The sequence below is a fragment of the Erinaceus europaeus genome, chromosome 20 (assembly GCF_950295315.1).
Source record: "Erinaceus europaeus chromosome 20, mEriEur2.1, whole genome shotgun sequence".
Lineage (NCBI taxonomy): Eukaryota > Metazoa > Chordata > Mammalia > Eulipotyphla > Erinaceidae > Erinaceus > Erinaceus europaeus.
Window position 1 is genome coordinate 37,425,567 of NC_080181.1, and position 18,002 is coordinate 37,443,568.

General features: G+C 43.8%; 1 protein-coding gene across 2 annotated transcripts in view; it reads left to right on the plus strand.

The window, feature by feature from the left end:
• Nucleotides 1–18,002, plus strand: part of CYFIP1 (cytoplasmic FMR1 interacting protein 1) — a 114,059-nt gene that overhangs the window by 77,015 nt on the left and 19,042 nt on the right. For both annotated transcript variants that reach the window (XM_060179242.1, XM_016192858.2), the window contains 4 exons: nucleotides 836–1,035; nucleotides 9,963–10,050; nucleotides 16,768–16,911; nucleotides 17,888–17,978. In XM_060179242.1, the coding sequence (XP_060035225.1) occupies nucleotides 836–1,035; nucleotides 9,963–10,050; nucleotides 16,768–16,911; nucleotides 17,888–17,978 (523 nt within the window). The remainder of the gene's footprint in view (nucleotides 1–835; nucleotides 1,036–9,962; nucleotides 10,051–16,767; nucleotides 16,912–17,887; nucleotides 17,979–18,002) is intronic.

An 18,002-nucleotide genomic window follows, 5' to 3' on the forward strand; every position in this document is an offset into this window, starting at 1 on the left:
CACCAGCCACACGTGTTTGTACTCACCAGTGATTTACTGGGTTCCTGTGGTCATTCTAGTCCTGTCTTATTTCGGTCCCGGGTGGTCTCCTTTGGTATTCCTAGTTGATCCGGGAGAGAAGAAGAGAGGAGAGGAGAGAAAGCGATCTGCTGCTCATAGCTCCGTCTCCGGAAGTCGAGTCACTAGTTCAATTTTTAATTTGTTGTGGAGACTCCATTCTGTTTTCATAGTGAATATAATAATTTGCATTTCTGCTAGCTATGTACAAAGATGCTCTCTTCTTCACCTTGTCTTTTCATCTTTATTTATCTTATTTGCTTATCTGTTTTTGACCAGAGCACTGTTCAGCTCTGGATTTTAGTGGTATTGGGGACTGAACCTGGGATCTGCAAGCCTCTGGCATGAAAGTCTATTGAGTAGACCATTGTGCTATCTCCCCACTCCTTTCTTTGATCTGCATTGCCCAGTAGAAATACAGTGCAAATGACATAGGTCATTTTTAGATTATTTGTTGTCACATTAGAAAGATTACATTGATTTTAATTATTTTAATTAATTATTTAATCTCCTTATATAGCCAGTTGCTGCTTACATAGACAGAAAGATATAGGCAGAATTTATCATGGGACATCTCCAAGTAGTAGGGCAGGGTCTGGTGCATCTAGGTGTGAGAAACGAGCTTCTTTTCACTTACCAGCCACCTGCTACCACCATACCATTGCTTTGCATTCTAGACCTCTTTGTGCTCACCTCTCCAGAGCACTTCGTGTGTGAGAAATGGAGACCTCTGTGGCAATCTAGTACTTTGCTTACACCCCTCTTTGTGGTCCCACAGGAGCTGGATGGCCTTTTGGAAATAAACCGCATGACCCACAAACTGCTGAGCAGATACCTGACGCTGGACAGCTTTGACGCCATGTTCCGGGAGGCTAATCACAACGTGTCTGCACCCTATGGAAGAATCACCCTCCATGTCTTCTGGGAGCTCAACTATGACTTCCTTCCTAACTACTGCTATAATGGATCTACCAACCGGTGAGTGAGTATGCTGCCTGCTTGAGGTTCCAGTGCCCCTGCCACAAATGACCAAGTGCAGTCCAGGTTTTGCACCCTCCAACCCTGTCTCACATTCAGGATCCTCAGCTCTCCTGCCCAGCACCTCCTCAGTTTACAAGTACAACTCTGAGCTGCAGCTGGGATGTGTGGTCATGGCTTTGTGTGTGGCATATGGAGTAGGGAAATCAAGATTACATCTGGGGCCAGGTGGTGGCACACCTGGTTAAGCACACACTTTATAGTGTTCAAGGACGCAGGTTCAAGCCCCTGGCCCCCACCTGCAGGGGGAAAGCTTCACCAGTGGTGAAGCAGGGCTGCAAGTATCTCTGTCTCTCCCTTCCTATCTCCCCTTCCCCTGTCAATTTCTCTCTGACTCTAATGATAAAAAATTTTATTTATAAGATGGAAACACTACGGAGTTGGTCAGTAGCGCAACGGGCTAAGCGCACATGGTGCAAAGCACAAGGACCAGCATAAGGGTCCCCGTTGAGCCTCTGGCTCCCCACCTGCAGGGGAGTCGCTTCACAGGCGGTCAAGCAGGTCTGCAGGTGTCTATCTTTCTCTCCCCCTCTGTCTTCCCCTCCTCTCTCCGTTTCTCTCTGTCTTATCTAACAATGACTACATTAATAACAGCAATAATAACTACAACAATAAGATGGAAACACAAGGGGGAGTCAGGCAGTGGTGCAGCAGGTTAAGTGCACATGGTGGGAATCATAAGGATCAGCATAAGGATCCTGGTTCAAGCCCCCGGCTCCCCACTGCAGGGGGGTGTCGCTTCATAAGCATTGAAGCAGGTCTGCAGGTGTCTGTCTTTCTCTTCCCCTGTCTGTCTCCCCCTCCTCTCTCAATTTCTTTCTGTCCTATCCAACAACAGTGACATCAATAACAACAATAATAATAACCAGAACAACGATAAACAAGGGCAACAAAAGGGGGGGATAGCCCCCAGGAGCAGGCACCGGGCCCCAGCAATAACCTTGGAGGCAAAAAAAAAAAAAAAAGAATAGAAATCCCCACCTGCAGAGGAGTTGCTTCACAAGTGGTAAAAGCAGGTCTGCAGGTGTCTGTCTTTCTCTCCCCCTCTCTGTCTTCCCAACACTCTCTATTTCTCTCTGTCCTATCCAACAATGACGACATCAATAATAACTACGGCAATAAAACAACAAGAGCAACAAAAGGGAATAAATAAATATTTTTTTTAAAAAATGGAAACACTGACAAGACCATATGGTAAGAGGGGTACAACTGCACACAGTTCCCACCACCAGAACTCCATATCCCACCCCCGATAACTGTCCTATTCTTTAACCTTCTGGGAGGATGGACCCAGGGTCATTATGTGGTACAGAAGGTGGAAGGTCTGGCTTCTGTAATTAATATTTAAAAAAAAAAAGAGGGACTGGGTGGTGGCACACCTGGTTTAGTGCACATGTTACAATGTGCAAGGCCTTGGGTTCAAGCCCCCAGTCCCCACCTGTAGGAGAAATGCTTTACAAGTGGTGAAGTAGTGTTGTAGGTGTCTCTCTTTCTCTGCTTCGCTGTCACCCCATTTCCTCTTGATCTTTGGCTGTCTCTATTCAATAAATAAAATAAAGATAATTAAGAAAAGATTACATCTGTGTTGCACAGGACAGAACCTAGTGTACTAGGGGCTAAGGCTCCTGCGTCTGCTTTAGCTCCATGGGTTCAAGGCAGCCCCACATAGGAATGTGGTGGTGAGGGAGTCAGGTGGTAGCGCAACGGGTTAAGCGCACGAGGCACAAAGTACAAGGACTGGTATAAGGATCCCAGTTTGAGGCCCCGGCTCCCCACCTGCAGGGGAGTCGCTTCACAGGCAGTGAAGCAGGTCTGCTGGTGTCTGTCTTTCTCTCCCCCTCTCTGTCTTCCCCTCCTCTGTCCATTTCTCTCTGTCCCATCCAACAACAATGACATCAGTAACTACAACAATGAAAAACAACAAGGGCAACAAAAGGGAAAATAAATAAATATATATATTTAAAAAAAAAACAGGAATGTGGTGGTGATTCTGCTTTGTACTGTAACCCAGTAACCTGTGTAGACCAGAAGACTTATGGTGATGTTGGGGATTGAACCTGGACATCAGAGCTTCAGGCACAAAAGTCTTTTGTTTGATCATTTTGATGTTTCTTCAGCCCTGGAAAATACTCACTTGTCACTAAAATGGAGTGGAGATAGGTACTATGCTTAATTCAGCCTCCTTTCTCTCTTGGATCAGCGGCAAGGTTAATTGGGATTCCTGGAACCATCTGGCCTTCCTGCTTCCCGGATCACAGTGGACCTTCAATGAATTTTCTTCCAAAATAAAGTTCCCAATAGATCTTAACCATTCTCATTATTTTGAAGGGGCAAGGCTAGTAGGAACCACATTGGGTCAGTGAAGGGTGTGGTTCTCTGATCTTTGCAAATTTAACTGTTCCCTGAGTCTAGCTTCTAGTACCATTTTTAGCAATCGTCCCTCCCTCCCACTCACTCTCTCCTTCCCTACAACTATATATTAAAGCCATGAGTTCATTCTGATGTCTTTAATTCCGGTTCAGAACCACAGTCTTCTCACTTTACATATTTGTAACTTCCTTCAACATTTGGGACTGTTTCATTATTTGTATATATTCACTTGCTCAGCAGTCGAAAATGCAGAAAATAGTTTCAGAATTACTCATCATGACCACTATGAAACACAAACTTTTTCTTTTTTGATTGCCACTGACGCTCGGTGCTGGCACTAGGAATCCAGTGCTCCTGGGGGCTGTCCCCCCCCCTTTTTTTCCTATTATACTTGCTAGGACAGAGAGAAGTTAAGAAGAGATGGGGAGATAGAGAGGGAGAAAGAGACGTCTGCTTCACCACTTGTGAAGCTTCCCCAACTGCATGTGCAGAGCGGGTACTCACACCTGGTTCTGTGCACATGGTAATGTGTGTGCGACTGGGTGGCCCCAAAACACAAACCTCTAGAATTAGTTTCCAGCTGGGAACATTCTAGGCTGTACTCACTTCAGAATCAGTCTTCCTCAAATTGCAGAGTAGGATGACCCAGCCTCCCTTTGGAGAGTGGGGCACTTCCTACCATTGGTAGTTCGTAGTGAGGATAAGGTTCTGAAGAAGCCCACAGGAGGGATTATAATGACGTTCCTGATGGAAGTGACCAGTGATGGTGGAGGGAGGGATTTATTAGGGGTCTGGGCACTTATTATCTATGGGAGGAATCTAAGGATTCCCTAACTAGGACTTTAGGTGATGGGGTGGCCTACAGTGACCAAAAAGGCATTCATTAAGTGAGGTAGTGAGAGCTTCCATGTTTAAAGTGTGGGAGTGCAGAGGACTGCACAAGCATACAGCTCCACAGACCAACATAGGATCTGTTAGCATTTGCTATGGTTATGTTGTTAAACTATTATTTGTGTTGGCTTGGCTTCTGAGAAATGGAGAGAGAGAGAGAGAGAGAGAACACATACCTTGGGCGGGGGGGGGGGGGGGGGGTTTTCTCCCAATGTGGGAGAGCAGAATTACAAGCCACTATAGAAGAGTAAGTGCAGAGCAAGTTTATTTCAGTGAGAAGCAACAGTAAGTAGGCTGGGCCCTAAGGCAAAAGCCAGCAATCCTGGCTGCCCCTATAGGGTCTGTTTTTTTACTTCTTGCCTGCATGTCTGTCTGTGTATCTGTGTGTCTGTCTATCTATCATCATCACTGGGGCTTCACTGCTCTGGGTCAACTTTTTCCGGTATAAAGAAATTGGAAAGGAGGGAGGAAGAGAAAGAGCGAGAGGACCCCCCCACACACAGTAGTGAACCAGGAGGTACCGCAGCTCCCCACCTGCAGGGGGAGGGGTTGCTTCACAAGTGGTGAAGCAGGTCTGCAGGTGTCTTATCTTTCTCTTGCCCTCTCTGTCTTCTCCTCTCTCAATTTCTCTCTGTCCTATCCAACAATAACAACAGCAATAACAATGGGAAAAAGGTGGCCTCAAGGAGCAGTGGGTTCAGAAGTGCAGGCACCGATCCCCAGTAATAACCCTAGAGGCAAAAAAAAAAAAAAGAAAGGGCCTGGCTGATTTTCCAGGTACTTTAACAGCTTGCACCCTGACCCCCTTTAAAACACACATAACTGAACACTCATTAAAGGATGTGAACAGAATCCAGACCATCAGCACCGTGATACTTGACTTTCTGGCTTCCCCTCAGATATGCACAATCGTTCCACATACTATCAAGCTGTGTGCTTGCAGAGTTTTGTTCATGACTCAGGGTTGAGAAAAAAGAAAAAACTTCATCACACTATTAGTAGTGAGAGAAAAAAGGTTTTATCAAGTGTCTTCCATGCAGGCACATCAGGTTCAGGTGAAAAATGTCTCCTGTGTGTGTGCCTGTGTATGTCTGTATAGCAATGTCAAGTATCTTATAGGTTATGCAAGTATCTTAAAACCATGATTCAAGTTGTTATCTCCAGTCCTAGTGAATACAACAGATTCTATTTACTCTGCAAATCCTGATCCTACCCCAAGGATGTAGGCATAATTAAGGAATAACAGGTAAGACTGGCTTCATGTCAGTTTGAAGGCCTGTTGACCACTATCTGTGTTTACCCTGATATGGCCAAAACACCCCTGGAGGCTGCAGAGAAGGCAAAGAATTTCTGGCATGTCCTGTGTAATACATAGCTGTTAGTAATTAAGAAAAACAGTCTAGCTGAGAAAAAAACAGGCATTATAATCAGGTGCTCCAACAAGATACCATATATATTTGCCATCCGGGTTATCACTGGGATTTGGTACCTGCACAAAGAATCCACCACTTCTTTTTACTAGATAGGACAGGGAGAAATTGTGGTGGGAATGAGAGATAGAGACAGCAGGGATAGTTGGTGGATCATAATGGTTAAACACAGGTTACAAAACAGGGAGAGGAAGGACACCTATAGCCCTGCTTCATGGCTCATGAAGGTTCCCATCTGCTGGTGGGGAATGGGGACTTGAACCTGGGTCCTTGGGCCTGGTAACCTGTGTGCTGAGTCCTGTGCACCACCTCCTGGTTCCCATATACCATTTTTCTTTTTTCTTCTTCTTCTTTTTTTTAAATTGTATTATCTTTATTTATTGGATAGAGATAGCCAGAAATTGAGAAAGTAGGGGGAGAGAGACAGAGGGACACCTATAGTCATGCTTCACCACTCATGAAACTTTCCCCCTGCAGATGGGGACTGGGGATTCAAACCTGGGTCTTTGAGCAGTGTAATATGAGCGCTTAACCAGGTGCACCACCATCTGGCTCCCCATATACCTTTTTTTGCCTCCAGGGTTATCAGTGCCTGCACTACGAATCCACTGCTCCTGGAAGCCATTTTTCCCATTTTTGTTGCCCCTGTTGTTGCAGTTGTGTAGTTGTTATTGTTGTCATTGTTATTGTTGGATAGGACAGAGAGAAATGGAGAGGGGGGAGAGAAAGATAAGATACCTGCAGAGCTGCCTCACCACCTGTGAAGCGACTCCCCTGCAGGTGGGGAGCCAGGGGCCTGGACCGGGATACTTATGCAACATATACCATTTTCTAAATAAAGATTTATTTATTATGGGTGTGGGGGTTAGATAGCATAATGGTTATACAAAGAGACTCTCAGGCCTGAGGCTCCAAAATCCAAGATTCAGTCTTTTGCACTCCTATAAGCTTGGGCTGAGCAGTGCTCTGGTTAATATATATATATATATATATATATATTGATTAACATGACAGAATGGGAAAGGAGGAAGAACCCTGAACATTGCTGTGGCATATTTGATGCGAGGGGTTGAACCTTGGGCTTTTTCAAGTCCAATGCTTTCTTTATCCCTCACCACTGATACATCATTTTCCACCGTTATTTCATGTATTAATGTACAATGTATTCAAGTCCTCAGATTTTAATAGTTAGATATCCCTTGTTGCTGGGGGCCAGCCTCGCCAGGTTATTAGGGTATGCTGAAGGAGGAGGAGCGTCAGCAAAGAATGAAGAATGAGAGACGAGTGTGTTGATGCTGAATCAAGCTCAAGCAGACGTCTCTGTCATGCTCAAGCAGAACTTTATTTTTATAGTCTCATAAGGCTTAGATCATTAATACAAAAATCACCAAGGTATAGATTATCAAAACAAAAATCACCACGGCTTTGGTCACTAATATAAAAATTACCAAGGCTTTGATCACTAATACAAAAATCACCAAGGCTTTAAATTACTGAAACAGAAATCACCAGGAGTTGGGCGGTAGCGCAGCAGGTTAAGCGCATGTGGCTCAAAAGCGCAAGGACCCCTGTAAGGATCCTGGCTCCCCACCTGCAGGGGAGTCAGTTCACAAACAGTGAAGCAGGTCTGTAGGTGTCTAACTTTCTCTCCCCCTCTGTCTTCCCCTCTTCTCTCCATTTCTCTCTGTCCTATCCAGCAACATCAATAATAACTACAACAATAAAGCAACAAGGGCAACAAAAAGGAATAAATAAATATTTTTTAAAAACTTTAAAAAAATCACCAAATAAGAAAAGTGCAGGTAGGGAATATTTCCTGCTTCGTAGAACATTTACATTCTGAGGGTATCTTTCTCCATAGAGATTACATCACAGTTTCTATGACTTTTGTTATTCCTGTACCTATGTGCTAGGCAGATGTCCTATTGATTAAGATTAATATTCTATCTATTATGTATGTTTATGCCACCCTCCTATCCCTGTGCATCAGAAGCCATGATTCATTCATGTTATGTTTCTAGGGGACTTAAACAAATTGGACAGCCCCATTTTTCATAAAATGTGTTTCATTGTTTGATCAAGGAGTTTTGTTTTGTTCCTTACTGATAAGGCACCAAGGTGGTGCTGACCTGGCCAGCCTTTCCATAAAATTAAGCTCTCTAGCTGGAATCCATCTTTCTCGTATGCTCACTATGTGACCTAGGTTCTCATGTACTATTCCTGTATAAGGAAGTGGAAGCATAGTGGTGGGTGGTAGACTAAAAGGCCCATTGTATCTTGGCGGATACCATAACTTTCTATTTATTAATTATGCTATGTAATGTTGTTTTTGCCGGGCTGGTTTCACGGGCAGGAGACATAGACGACCAGAAACTCGTGGCTGAGCTGAGAACGCAATTTAATCTTTATTCACGAGCGGGCAAGCAGTCCAACAACCTAATCACAACACAGTGGGCTCCTCCATCTCTCTCCTCCGGCTGCAGCGTCCGGAACCAAGGAAGTATATCGGATAGAGGGCGGGGAGAAGCAAGAAGTGCAAAACTAGCAGGGACTAAACCAAAATCTCCCGGAGGCAGGGGGAGTGAGACCAAACCAATGTAACAGAATGACCATGTAAATAGACCACAACGTCAAGCAGTGTAACAGAAGGGATCCCAGAAGCAGAACTAGAAGCATACCAACAATGTAAGATGGCCCCTCCACTTTGGGAATTAACAATCTTTCCCTATATTTTAGTGGGAATACTAAAGTAAATGTTGTAGATAAAGGGGGAAACATTTCTTCCTCTTGGAGTCTTCTGAAAAATTCTGCATTACTGATATTGCTTGTTCCATTATGATCAATCCTATAGAGTGTGGTGTAGGTTTTGTAATTACTTTTGTCATTGGTCAGGCTCTAAGCCTGGCCATAGGTAAGGATTGTTAAAACCACAAAGAGCTTAATCTCAAGCCCTATACATGGCAGAAGGTAAGATGGTTTCAGTTTGGCCTGGAGAGTCCAGCTGAACTTCCTGCGAAGCTGGTACTGTGTCAAGCAGCTCACATGGTGGCGCCTGTGCCACCTTGTTTTTCCTTTTAAACACAAAAGGTATGTTTATAGTTTTTTTTTAATGTTTAAAATAAACATTTCTGGGATTTGGGTGGTAGTGCAGCGGGTTAAGCACAAGAGGCTCAAAGCACAAGGACCGGTGTAAGGATCCCAGTTCGAGCCCCCAGCTCCCCGCCTGCAGGAGAGTCGCTTCACAGGTGGTGAAGCAGGTCTGCAGGTGTCTTTCTCTCCCCCTTTGTCTTCCCCTCCTCTGTCCATTTCTCTCTGTCCTATCCAAAAACAATGACAACAATAATAACTACAATAATAAAACAACAAGGACAACAAAAGGGAATAAAAAAAGAAATAAACATTTTTGATTTAAGACATCAGCCAAATTCGGCATTTCTGTTTTAAAACCTGAGCATTTGATTTTCAGTGATTCCTAATCCATGAGCATGCCATGGTCTCTTGGATAATAGGAGATGTTTGTTATTCCTTCTCCTTTTTTTTTTTAAGCCTCTTTTTTTTTTTTATTGTTATCGTCATTATTGGATAGGACAGAGAGAAATGGAGAGAGGAGGAGAAGACGGGGGGCGGGGGGAGAAAGACAGACAGACACCTGCAGACCTGCTTCACCACCTGTGAAACGACTCCCCTGCAGATAGGGAGCTGGGGGCTCGAACCAGGATCCTTACACTGGTCCTTGCGCTTTGTGCTACGTGTGCTTAACCCGCTACGCTACCGCCCGACTCCCTCCTTCCTTTGAACTTACATGTAACTAGTCATCCATACTGGACATTGGTGCCCGAGTCAGCTCACTTGCTCCTGCCCCAATGTTATGGTCATATCTGACCCCACAGTATGGATGTTTGGTCCTTAAAACTTATCAAAGGACTAAATTTCACTTGAAAATATCCTGATGCAAATTGACTGGACTCCATTCCTGGGTTTAAGAAGTATGTTTATGTGATGGGAGTACCCTGGTGTTTTCTCTCTGTTTTCTGAACTTTTAGTGTATTAATTCTATTCCAGAATGCTGTACCTAGTTCATATTAGTTAATTCCAATGATCATATCAATTAGGGAAAGTTTTGGATTTTAGACAACAGCCATTTAATTTTTTTATTTTCTGTATTTTCTCATTTAGATTTGTTCGAACAGTATTACCATTTTCTCAAGAGTTTCAAAGAGATAAACAACCTAATGCACAACCTCAGTATTTGCATGGATCAAAGGTAGGTTTTTTTCTCCTTCTTTAATGTCTGTTATGTTTTAAGTTCGGAATGAAGCAAATACTGAAGTGTAATTTAAGTCAGTTTAGCTGCAGTGACTAAAGTATATCGTGCCAGGTACAAAATAGATATTTTTTCTTGCATTCCATTAGCCCCTTTATTAGTGATACATTGGGCCCTCCTCACTCTTGACACTAAAATAAGTGAGATTGTTGGGAGAATTCAAGGTTTAAAATCATCAAGCCGAATTGCCAATCAGCTTTACATGTCTGAGCCAGTTTAGTCCCTGGCTCCAGAGATATCAAGGTCGTTTGGCTTGGCTACTTTTTCCTTCCTAATGTGGATATATCTGTTTCGTATGTAATAAATACAAAAGTAAGTGGTCCGGGAGGTGGCACAGTGGATAGGGCGTTGGACTCTCAAGCATAAGTCCTGAGTTCAATCCCCGGTAGCACATGTACCAGAGTGATGTCTGGTTCTTTCTCTCTCTCCTCCTGTCTTTCTAATAAATAAAATATATATATATATATATATATATATATAAATAAATAAATCTTTTCTTTCCTTTTCTTACATGTGCACTGCTCAGCTTTGTTTTATGGTAGTGCAAAGGATTGAACCTGGGACTTTGGAGCTTCAGGCATGAGTCTCTTTACATAAACATCACGCTATCTTAGGGGGCCAGGTGGTAGTGAACTGGGTTAAGTGCACATGGCCTGGAGGGCAGGGACTGAAGTAAGGATTCCTGTTTGAGCCCCCGGCTCCCCACCTGCAGGGGGGTCACTTAACAAGTAGGTCTGCAGGTGTCTTTCTCTCCCCTCTGTCTTCCCCTCTTTCAATTTTTGTCTCTTATCCAACAAGAACAACAAAAATGGAAAAAAAATGGCCTCCAGAAGCATTGGGTTCGTAGTGCAGGCACCAAGCCCCAGCAATAACCCTGGAGGCAAAAAAAAAAAAAGTCTTAAAACATCAAGGTGAGAAAATGTAGAGTGTTGGGGTCATATCTCTGACAGAGAGGGCATGGTGGGCTATCCAGCTAGAAAAGTGTGCTATTATTGCCTTACCCCCTTTAATTTGTGTTTTATGTTCTTTCTTTTAAAAATGTAGGGTCCTTACGTAAAATAACATTCATGCCTGCAGCTCCAGAGTCCCACATTCAATGTCCAGTACCACCCACCATAAACCAGAGCTGAGCAGTGCTGTTATTTCCTTCCCTCCTTCCCTCCCTCCCTTCCTACCTACTTTCCTTCCTTCCTTCCTTTTCTTTTCTTTCCTTCCTTCCTTCCTTCCTTCCTCCCTCCTTTCCTTCCTTCCTTGTTTATTATTGCCTCCAGAGTTATTGCTGGAGCTCCAAACCAGCTGTTCTTGGTGGCCATGTTTTGTTCTGTTTTGTTTTGTTGACAGAGAAATTGAGAAGGGAGGGGGAGATAGAGAGATAGAGAGCTAGACACCTGCAGACCTGCCTCACCTCACCACTCATGAAGCAGCCCCCTGCAGGTGGGGAGCAGGGGCTCAAACCAGGGTTACTTGGTATGTGTGCTTAACCAGGTGTGTGGCCTGGCCCCCTCTCTGTGTATCTTTCTCTCTGCATCTTCCCCCACCCTCATTAAAAAGTAAAATGTACTTTCTGAAAATGAATAAATAGAAAAAATTAAAGTATGGGAACCATTGTTGATGTTCTCATGGGCTGAGATGGTAAGCACCTGGGAGAGTTTTGGGAAAGCAGCTTGGAGAATGGAAGTGCTTCTGCTGTTAAAGTTGGCCAGCTGTTTAGTAAAGAAGGCCTGGAATCTTGTGCACCTGCAGAATTCTGGGTGCTCAGAATGGCTGTCAGTTTCTACTATTGAGTGATGTGTTTCTGCTGTGATGGTCTAGCTATCATCACAGTCCCAAGGCTTCTCTTAGCTTATAGGGGTACACGCTGGTGCTTGTCTGTGCTCAACCTCAACCTGGAGAGAAGAATTGGAGTGCACCCTTGCTGCAGATAAGATATGTGCTGTAGGGGGCCAGGCTGGGCAGTAACACATCAGGTACATGTTACAAAGCTCAAGGTTTGAGCCCCTGTTCCTCACCTGCAGGGGCGACACTTCACGAGGGGTGAAGCAGGTCTGCAGGTGTCTTTCTCTCTCCATATCTGCTTCCCTTTCTCTCTTATTTCTCTCTGTTCTATCCAATAAAATAGAAAAAGAAAAGAAAAAAGATACAAGATAAAATGTCCATCAGATGCAGTGGATTCTTTGTGCAGGCACTGAGCCCCAGTAGTAGCCCTGGTGGCAATAAAAAAAATGTATGCGAGATATAAATGGGCACCTCGGAGCCAGAATAGCCAGACTAGAGAGTGGGGAAGGCGCAGCTATAGGGGGGAAGAGAAGAGGAGTGGGAGGTGGAGAGATGCAGGCCGTTGGAGATGGGGACATGACCATACTGACACACTTTCTCAGCACTAGCTGGATCTGAGATGTAGAAAAGGCGTTTCTGAATTATTCTTTTCAAATTCTAATCTTCCATGGAGAGGTAAACTTTCTCATTCAGCTAATTGACTAACTTTTTCCTTATAGGAAGTTTTTGAACTTAGCCATCCTGAGAGTGTTTGTGCCTGAGAAATGGGCAAACGCTACAGTTCAAGATGGCATATTTTTGTCTACTGCTCCCACCCCTCTTTGGTCCCTCCAAAGATATTTTGGTGGATGTTTTTGGAAAAGATTATAAGTGCAGTCATTACTTCCTTTCTAAAATTAAATTGTTGTGTTTTATACCTTTGTAATTTACAGTTTGAGAAGCTAGGTCTAGAAGATTTTGCAAGTAGTGATCATTTCTTGTATCTTTTAACTAAGAGATTTGAACTATACTCTGAAATGTATAACCCCTTCTCAGGCATGACCACAAAATAAGTTTGTATTACTTCCTGATAAAGTTGAGTCTGTGGGAAGGTGGAACTGAGAAATGAGGTGACTGCCACTGGTCCCCCACTTCCTCCCCAGAATTCATAAGGAATGACAAAGAGGAAGGTTGAGCATTTGATGGCAATGCTAGTGGGAACCTGCACCAGAACATAGCCCACAAGTCCACAACCCAGAATTCTACCCTTCCAGAGTAGGGAAGGACAGCTGACTTTGGCCAGATGCTGTGCAGGTCTGGAAAAGTCACCAGCATCAACCAGCTATCACTCTGGTGCTGCTAGGGATTAAACTCAGGACCACATACTTGAGAATCCAATGCTTTATCCACTGCGTCACCTCCTGGGCCACAGGGCATGTGTTTTCTGTTCTGTAGGCAACATATTTCTGTTTCTGGTCAGCTCTGAATCCACAGTTCCATAGGGTCTTGTCAGCCATAATCACTTTGGGTATCTGCAAGGCAGGTGTCCATCTGCAGGGAAAGAAATATTAGATGGATTGAATTTGCTCTTTTTGTTTCTGTGTATTTATTTTTGGTGACAAGACCTCAAGGATGCAAATTGTATACCGGGATCCTCATTTTTCTTAGAATCCTTCAAGCATCCTAGATATGAGTATCTATCCCCTTATTTAATTTGAGGACATTCTCAACAAAGATTTCTTCATATATTCTGTTAACTTCTTTTTTATTATTATTTATGTATTCCCTTTTGTTGTCCTTGTTGTTTTTTATTGTTGTCGTCATTGTTGGATAGGACAGAGAGAAATGTAGAGAGGAGGGGAAGACAGGGGGGAGAGAAAGACACCTGAGGGGAATCAGGTGGCAGTGCAGCAGGTTGAACACACATGGCGCAAAGCGCAGGGACCAGTGTAAGGATCCTGGTTCAAGCCCCTGGCTCTCCACCTGTAGGGGCGTCGCTTCACAAGTGGTGAAGTGAGTCTGCAGGTGTCTATCTTTCTCTCCCCATCTCTGTCTTCCCCTCCTCTCTCTATTTCTCTCTGTCCTGCCCAACAATGACATCAATATAACTACAACAACAATAAAGGGCAACAAAAGGGAAAATAAATAAATAAGATAGACACCTGCAAACCTTACCTCCCATTCTGTTAAACTGTCTCTCTTCTCTTGTAATCCTATTTCTTGATAGTGTCTCTTAATCTCTTTCATTTGTTTTAATGGCTTTTATTTTCACTGCCTTTTTTTTTGTTGACTTCTACATTAAATTGCTATTTTCCAAGGGGGGGGAGGCTGATAGCATAATGCTTATGCAAACAGAAATTTTTGCCTGAAGCTCCATAGTCCCAGGTTCTGTCCCCCACACCACCATAAGCCAGAGATGAGCAGGGCTCTGGTTAAAAAAAAAAATGGGGTCTGGGTGATGGCACACCTGGTTGAGTGCACATGTTACAATGCTCAAAGACCCAGGTTCAAGCCCCCGGTCCCCATCTGCAGGGGGAAAGCTATGCAGGTGGTGAAGCAGGGCTGCAGGTCTCTCTCTCTCTCTCTACCACCTCCTTCCCTCTCAACTTATGTCTATCTAGCCAATAAATAAATAAAGATAATAACAAGAAAAAAAATTGTTTTCCACTTTGGTGTCTGTTTTCTTGCAGATGTACTCTGCTGTGGTTTTGACTTATTATTTCTCTAATTGCTATTCTGAATTAAATCTTTTATTTATTATTGGATAAAGAGAGAAACTGATAGCAGAGGGGATGATAGGGAGAAAGACAGAGAGATGCCTGAAGCCCTACTTCACCACTGATGAAGCTTTTCCTCTATAAGTGGGAACCAGGGGCTTGAACCCGAGTCCTTGTGCACTGTAGTATGCGCTTAACCAGGTGTGCCACCATCTAACCTTCCCCATTAGGAATTCATATTTCTCTGATAATTATTTCCATAATTCTAAATTCAGTGAACATCTTTAGGAGCGTATTTTCAAGGTCTTCAGGAGTTTTATGTAGGTATATTGAAATTGGAGTTTGTTTTTTTTAAATAAATGAATAATTTATTTTTTCATTTTTATTTTATTTTATGTTATTTTTGTTTATTAACAGGGCACTCACTGTTCAGCTCTGGCTTATGATGGTATGAGGGATTGAACCTGGGACTTGACGGAGCCTCAGGCATGAGGGTCTGTTTGCATAACCACTATGCTATCTACCACCGCCCTAGAGTTTTCTTTAAACTGCTGTATTGGTCCGATGTTATAGGCAAATTACAGTATCTTCTCATTATGGTTGGCAGTGGGTGGCAGGAGCCTAACTGGAACTAAATGATGACCATGAAGCAGTAGGCATAGACAAAACCAGGCACACGGGAGCTGGGTGGACTGAAGCTGGCAGTCCCCACAAATGTAACCACCCCACAGCAGAAGCCATGGCAGAGGTGATGTTGGTGCTGGCTGCAGCAGAAGCAGCAGCTAGAGCTGGCAGTGTTAGGAGCCCAGTAGGGCAGATGGCTGCAGCAGTGAAGTCCTCACTCAGTGGTGTGGAAGAGAACAGGGAGAAAAATTTTACTGAAATTGTGCCACCTGAATTCTGAGTCTTCTTTTTGTTGTTAGTTCTTCAGCAGTTCAAACTCATTTCTATGTTTGTCTTTGCATGGTGTTTTTTTATTATTTGTTCATTTGTTTTATTGATTGATCAATAAAATGATCAACAAGACCATGGGATAAGAGGGATACAATTCCCACCACCAGAGTCCTGGATCCCATTCCCTCTATTGGAAACTTTCCTGTCTTTTATCTGTCTGGGAGTATGGACCCAGGATCATTATGGGGTGCAGAAGGTAGAGGGTCTGGCTTCTGTAATTGCTTCTCTGCTAGACATGGGCGTTGGCAAGTTGATCCACATCCCCAGCCTGTTTCTGTCTTTCTCTAGTGGGGTAGAACTCTGGAGAGGCAAGGTTCCATGACACATTGGTGAGGTCTTCTGCCCAGGGAGGTCAGGTTGGCGTCATTGTAGTATCTGCAGCGTTGTAGCTGAAAAGCATTAAGACATAAAGCAGGGCAAATTGTTAATCAGGAACCTAAAGGTAAGAATAAAGCAAATGGGATTTGGGGTCTCCCTTTAAATGTTGTTTTGTTATTGTTGTGTTGATAGCAACAAGAGCAAAAGACCACCATTTTGACCAGAAGCCCTGGCAATGACATAAAACAAAAACAAAAGAAACAAAAAAAAAGAAACTTAACAAAATTGAGATCATACAGGGCATGTTCTCTGATCACTGAGAACTCAATAGAAATCACTTACAGTGGTCCGGGAGGTGGCGCAGTGGATAAAGCATTGGATTCTCAAGTATGAGGTCCTGAGTTCCATCCCTGGCAGCACATGTACCAGAGTGATGTCTGGTTCTTTCTCTCTCTCCTCTTGTCTTTCTCATTAATAAATAAATAAAATCTTTAAAAAAAAAAAAATCACAAAATAATGATGGGAAAATCTCCATAGAGGTAGAACTTAGCACATATAAAATAATAAAATAATAAAAACAAAACCCTAGAGTATAGGATGGTGGAGACAGCATAATAGTCACATAATGCAAACAGACTGTCATGCCTGAGGCTCCAACATCCCAGGTCCAATCCCCCACACCACCATATGCCAGAGCTGAGTAGTGCTCTGGCAAAAGAAACACAAACTAACAAAAAAAACCCAGAGTAGAGCTCAACTCGGGGTTGTAGTGGTACTAGAGGTTGAACCTCTGGTACCTCAGCTTGAGAGTCTTTTGTATAAACAGCTATGCTATTTTTCCCTGGCCCCACACCTTGAGTAACCATGTTGAAACTTGAGAGTTAAGCATTCACTTTCATTCTCTCTTCCACAGGCTCTGAACCTGGCCTACTCCAGCATTTATGGCAGCTACCGGAACTTTGTGGGGCCTCCGCATTTCCAGGTCATCTGCAGGCTGCTGGGCTACCAGGGCATCGCTGTGGTCATGGAGGAGCTACTGAAGGTCGTCAAGAGCCTGGTATGTGTCACATCGTCCCATGCCCCGTGTGGCCTTGGATTCTGGGGACTCCAAGTGCCAGAGGCTATGTCCTTAGTGAAGGATTCAGACACTTCACTGTAACTTCAAGATAAGGTGAAAAGTCACACATAGGAATGTTTTCTATAGGTGGAGAGCGGGGGGCTCGAACTGGGGTCTTTGCACTTTGTACTGTGTGTGCCTAACCTAGTGCACCACCTTATGCCCTAATTTGAGTTTTTTTTCTCCTTTTTTTTCTTTGCGGGAAAGAGATCTGTTAACTATTGTGGACTTAGTCCCATATGCATACTTTATTTCTGTTAATGTAAGGAGGAAATTATAAAATCTAATTTTTTATTAGTGATTTAATAATGATTAATAAGACTATAAGATCACAGGGGTACAATTTCACACAGTTCCCAACATCAGAGTTCTTCCACATAACACTAACCCACTACCTAAGTCCTCCTCTGCCATCAAGTTCCAGGACCTGAACACCCCCTCCTCTAGTCCATTACTTTGGTGCAATACACCAAAATCTAATCTGTTGGCTAGAGATAGTCAAAAATCGAGAGAGACGGGGGAGACAGGGAGAGATAGACACCTGTAGCCCTGCTTCGCCACTTATGAAGCTTCCCCCCTGAAGGTGGGGACTGGGGGCTTGAACCTGGGTCTTTGCACACTGTAACGTACATTCAACCAGATGCACTCGCAGCCAGCCCCCTCTTTAAGATTCTTTGTTGACAAATATATGTCTTTCCTATTCTCCCAGTGATTCACACAGTAGCCAAGAGAAAGCTTGAAGCTCAGTTTATGGCCATAATTGCTAAAAACTTGGAAAAAACTTTAGACACCTACCATTAAAAGGGAGTCTATTCAACCAGTCTCTATAGATTGCTTTCTTTCCATGGGTGGGATTACCTGTCTCCGCTTGGTTCTGGGAGCAGTGGCTGGTGTTGACGATCTGTGTCTCCTGCAGCTGCAAGGCACCATCCTGCAGTATGTGAAGACGCTGATGGAGGTGATGCCCAAGATCTGCCGGCTTCCCCGGCATGAGTACGGCTCTCCTGGTGAGTGCAGGGCCACAGACCACA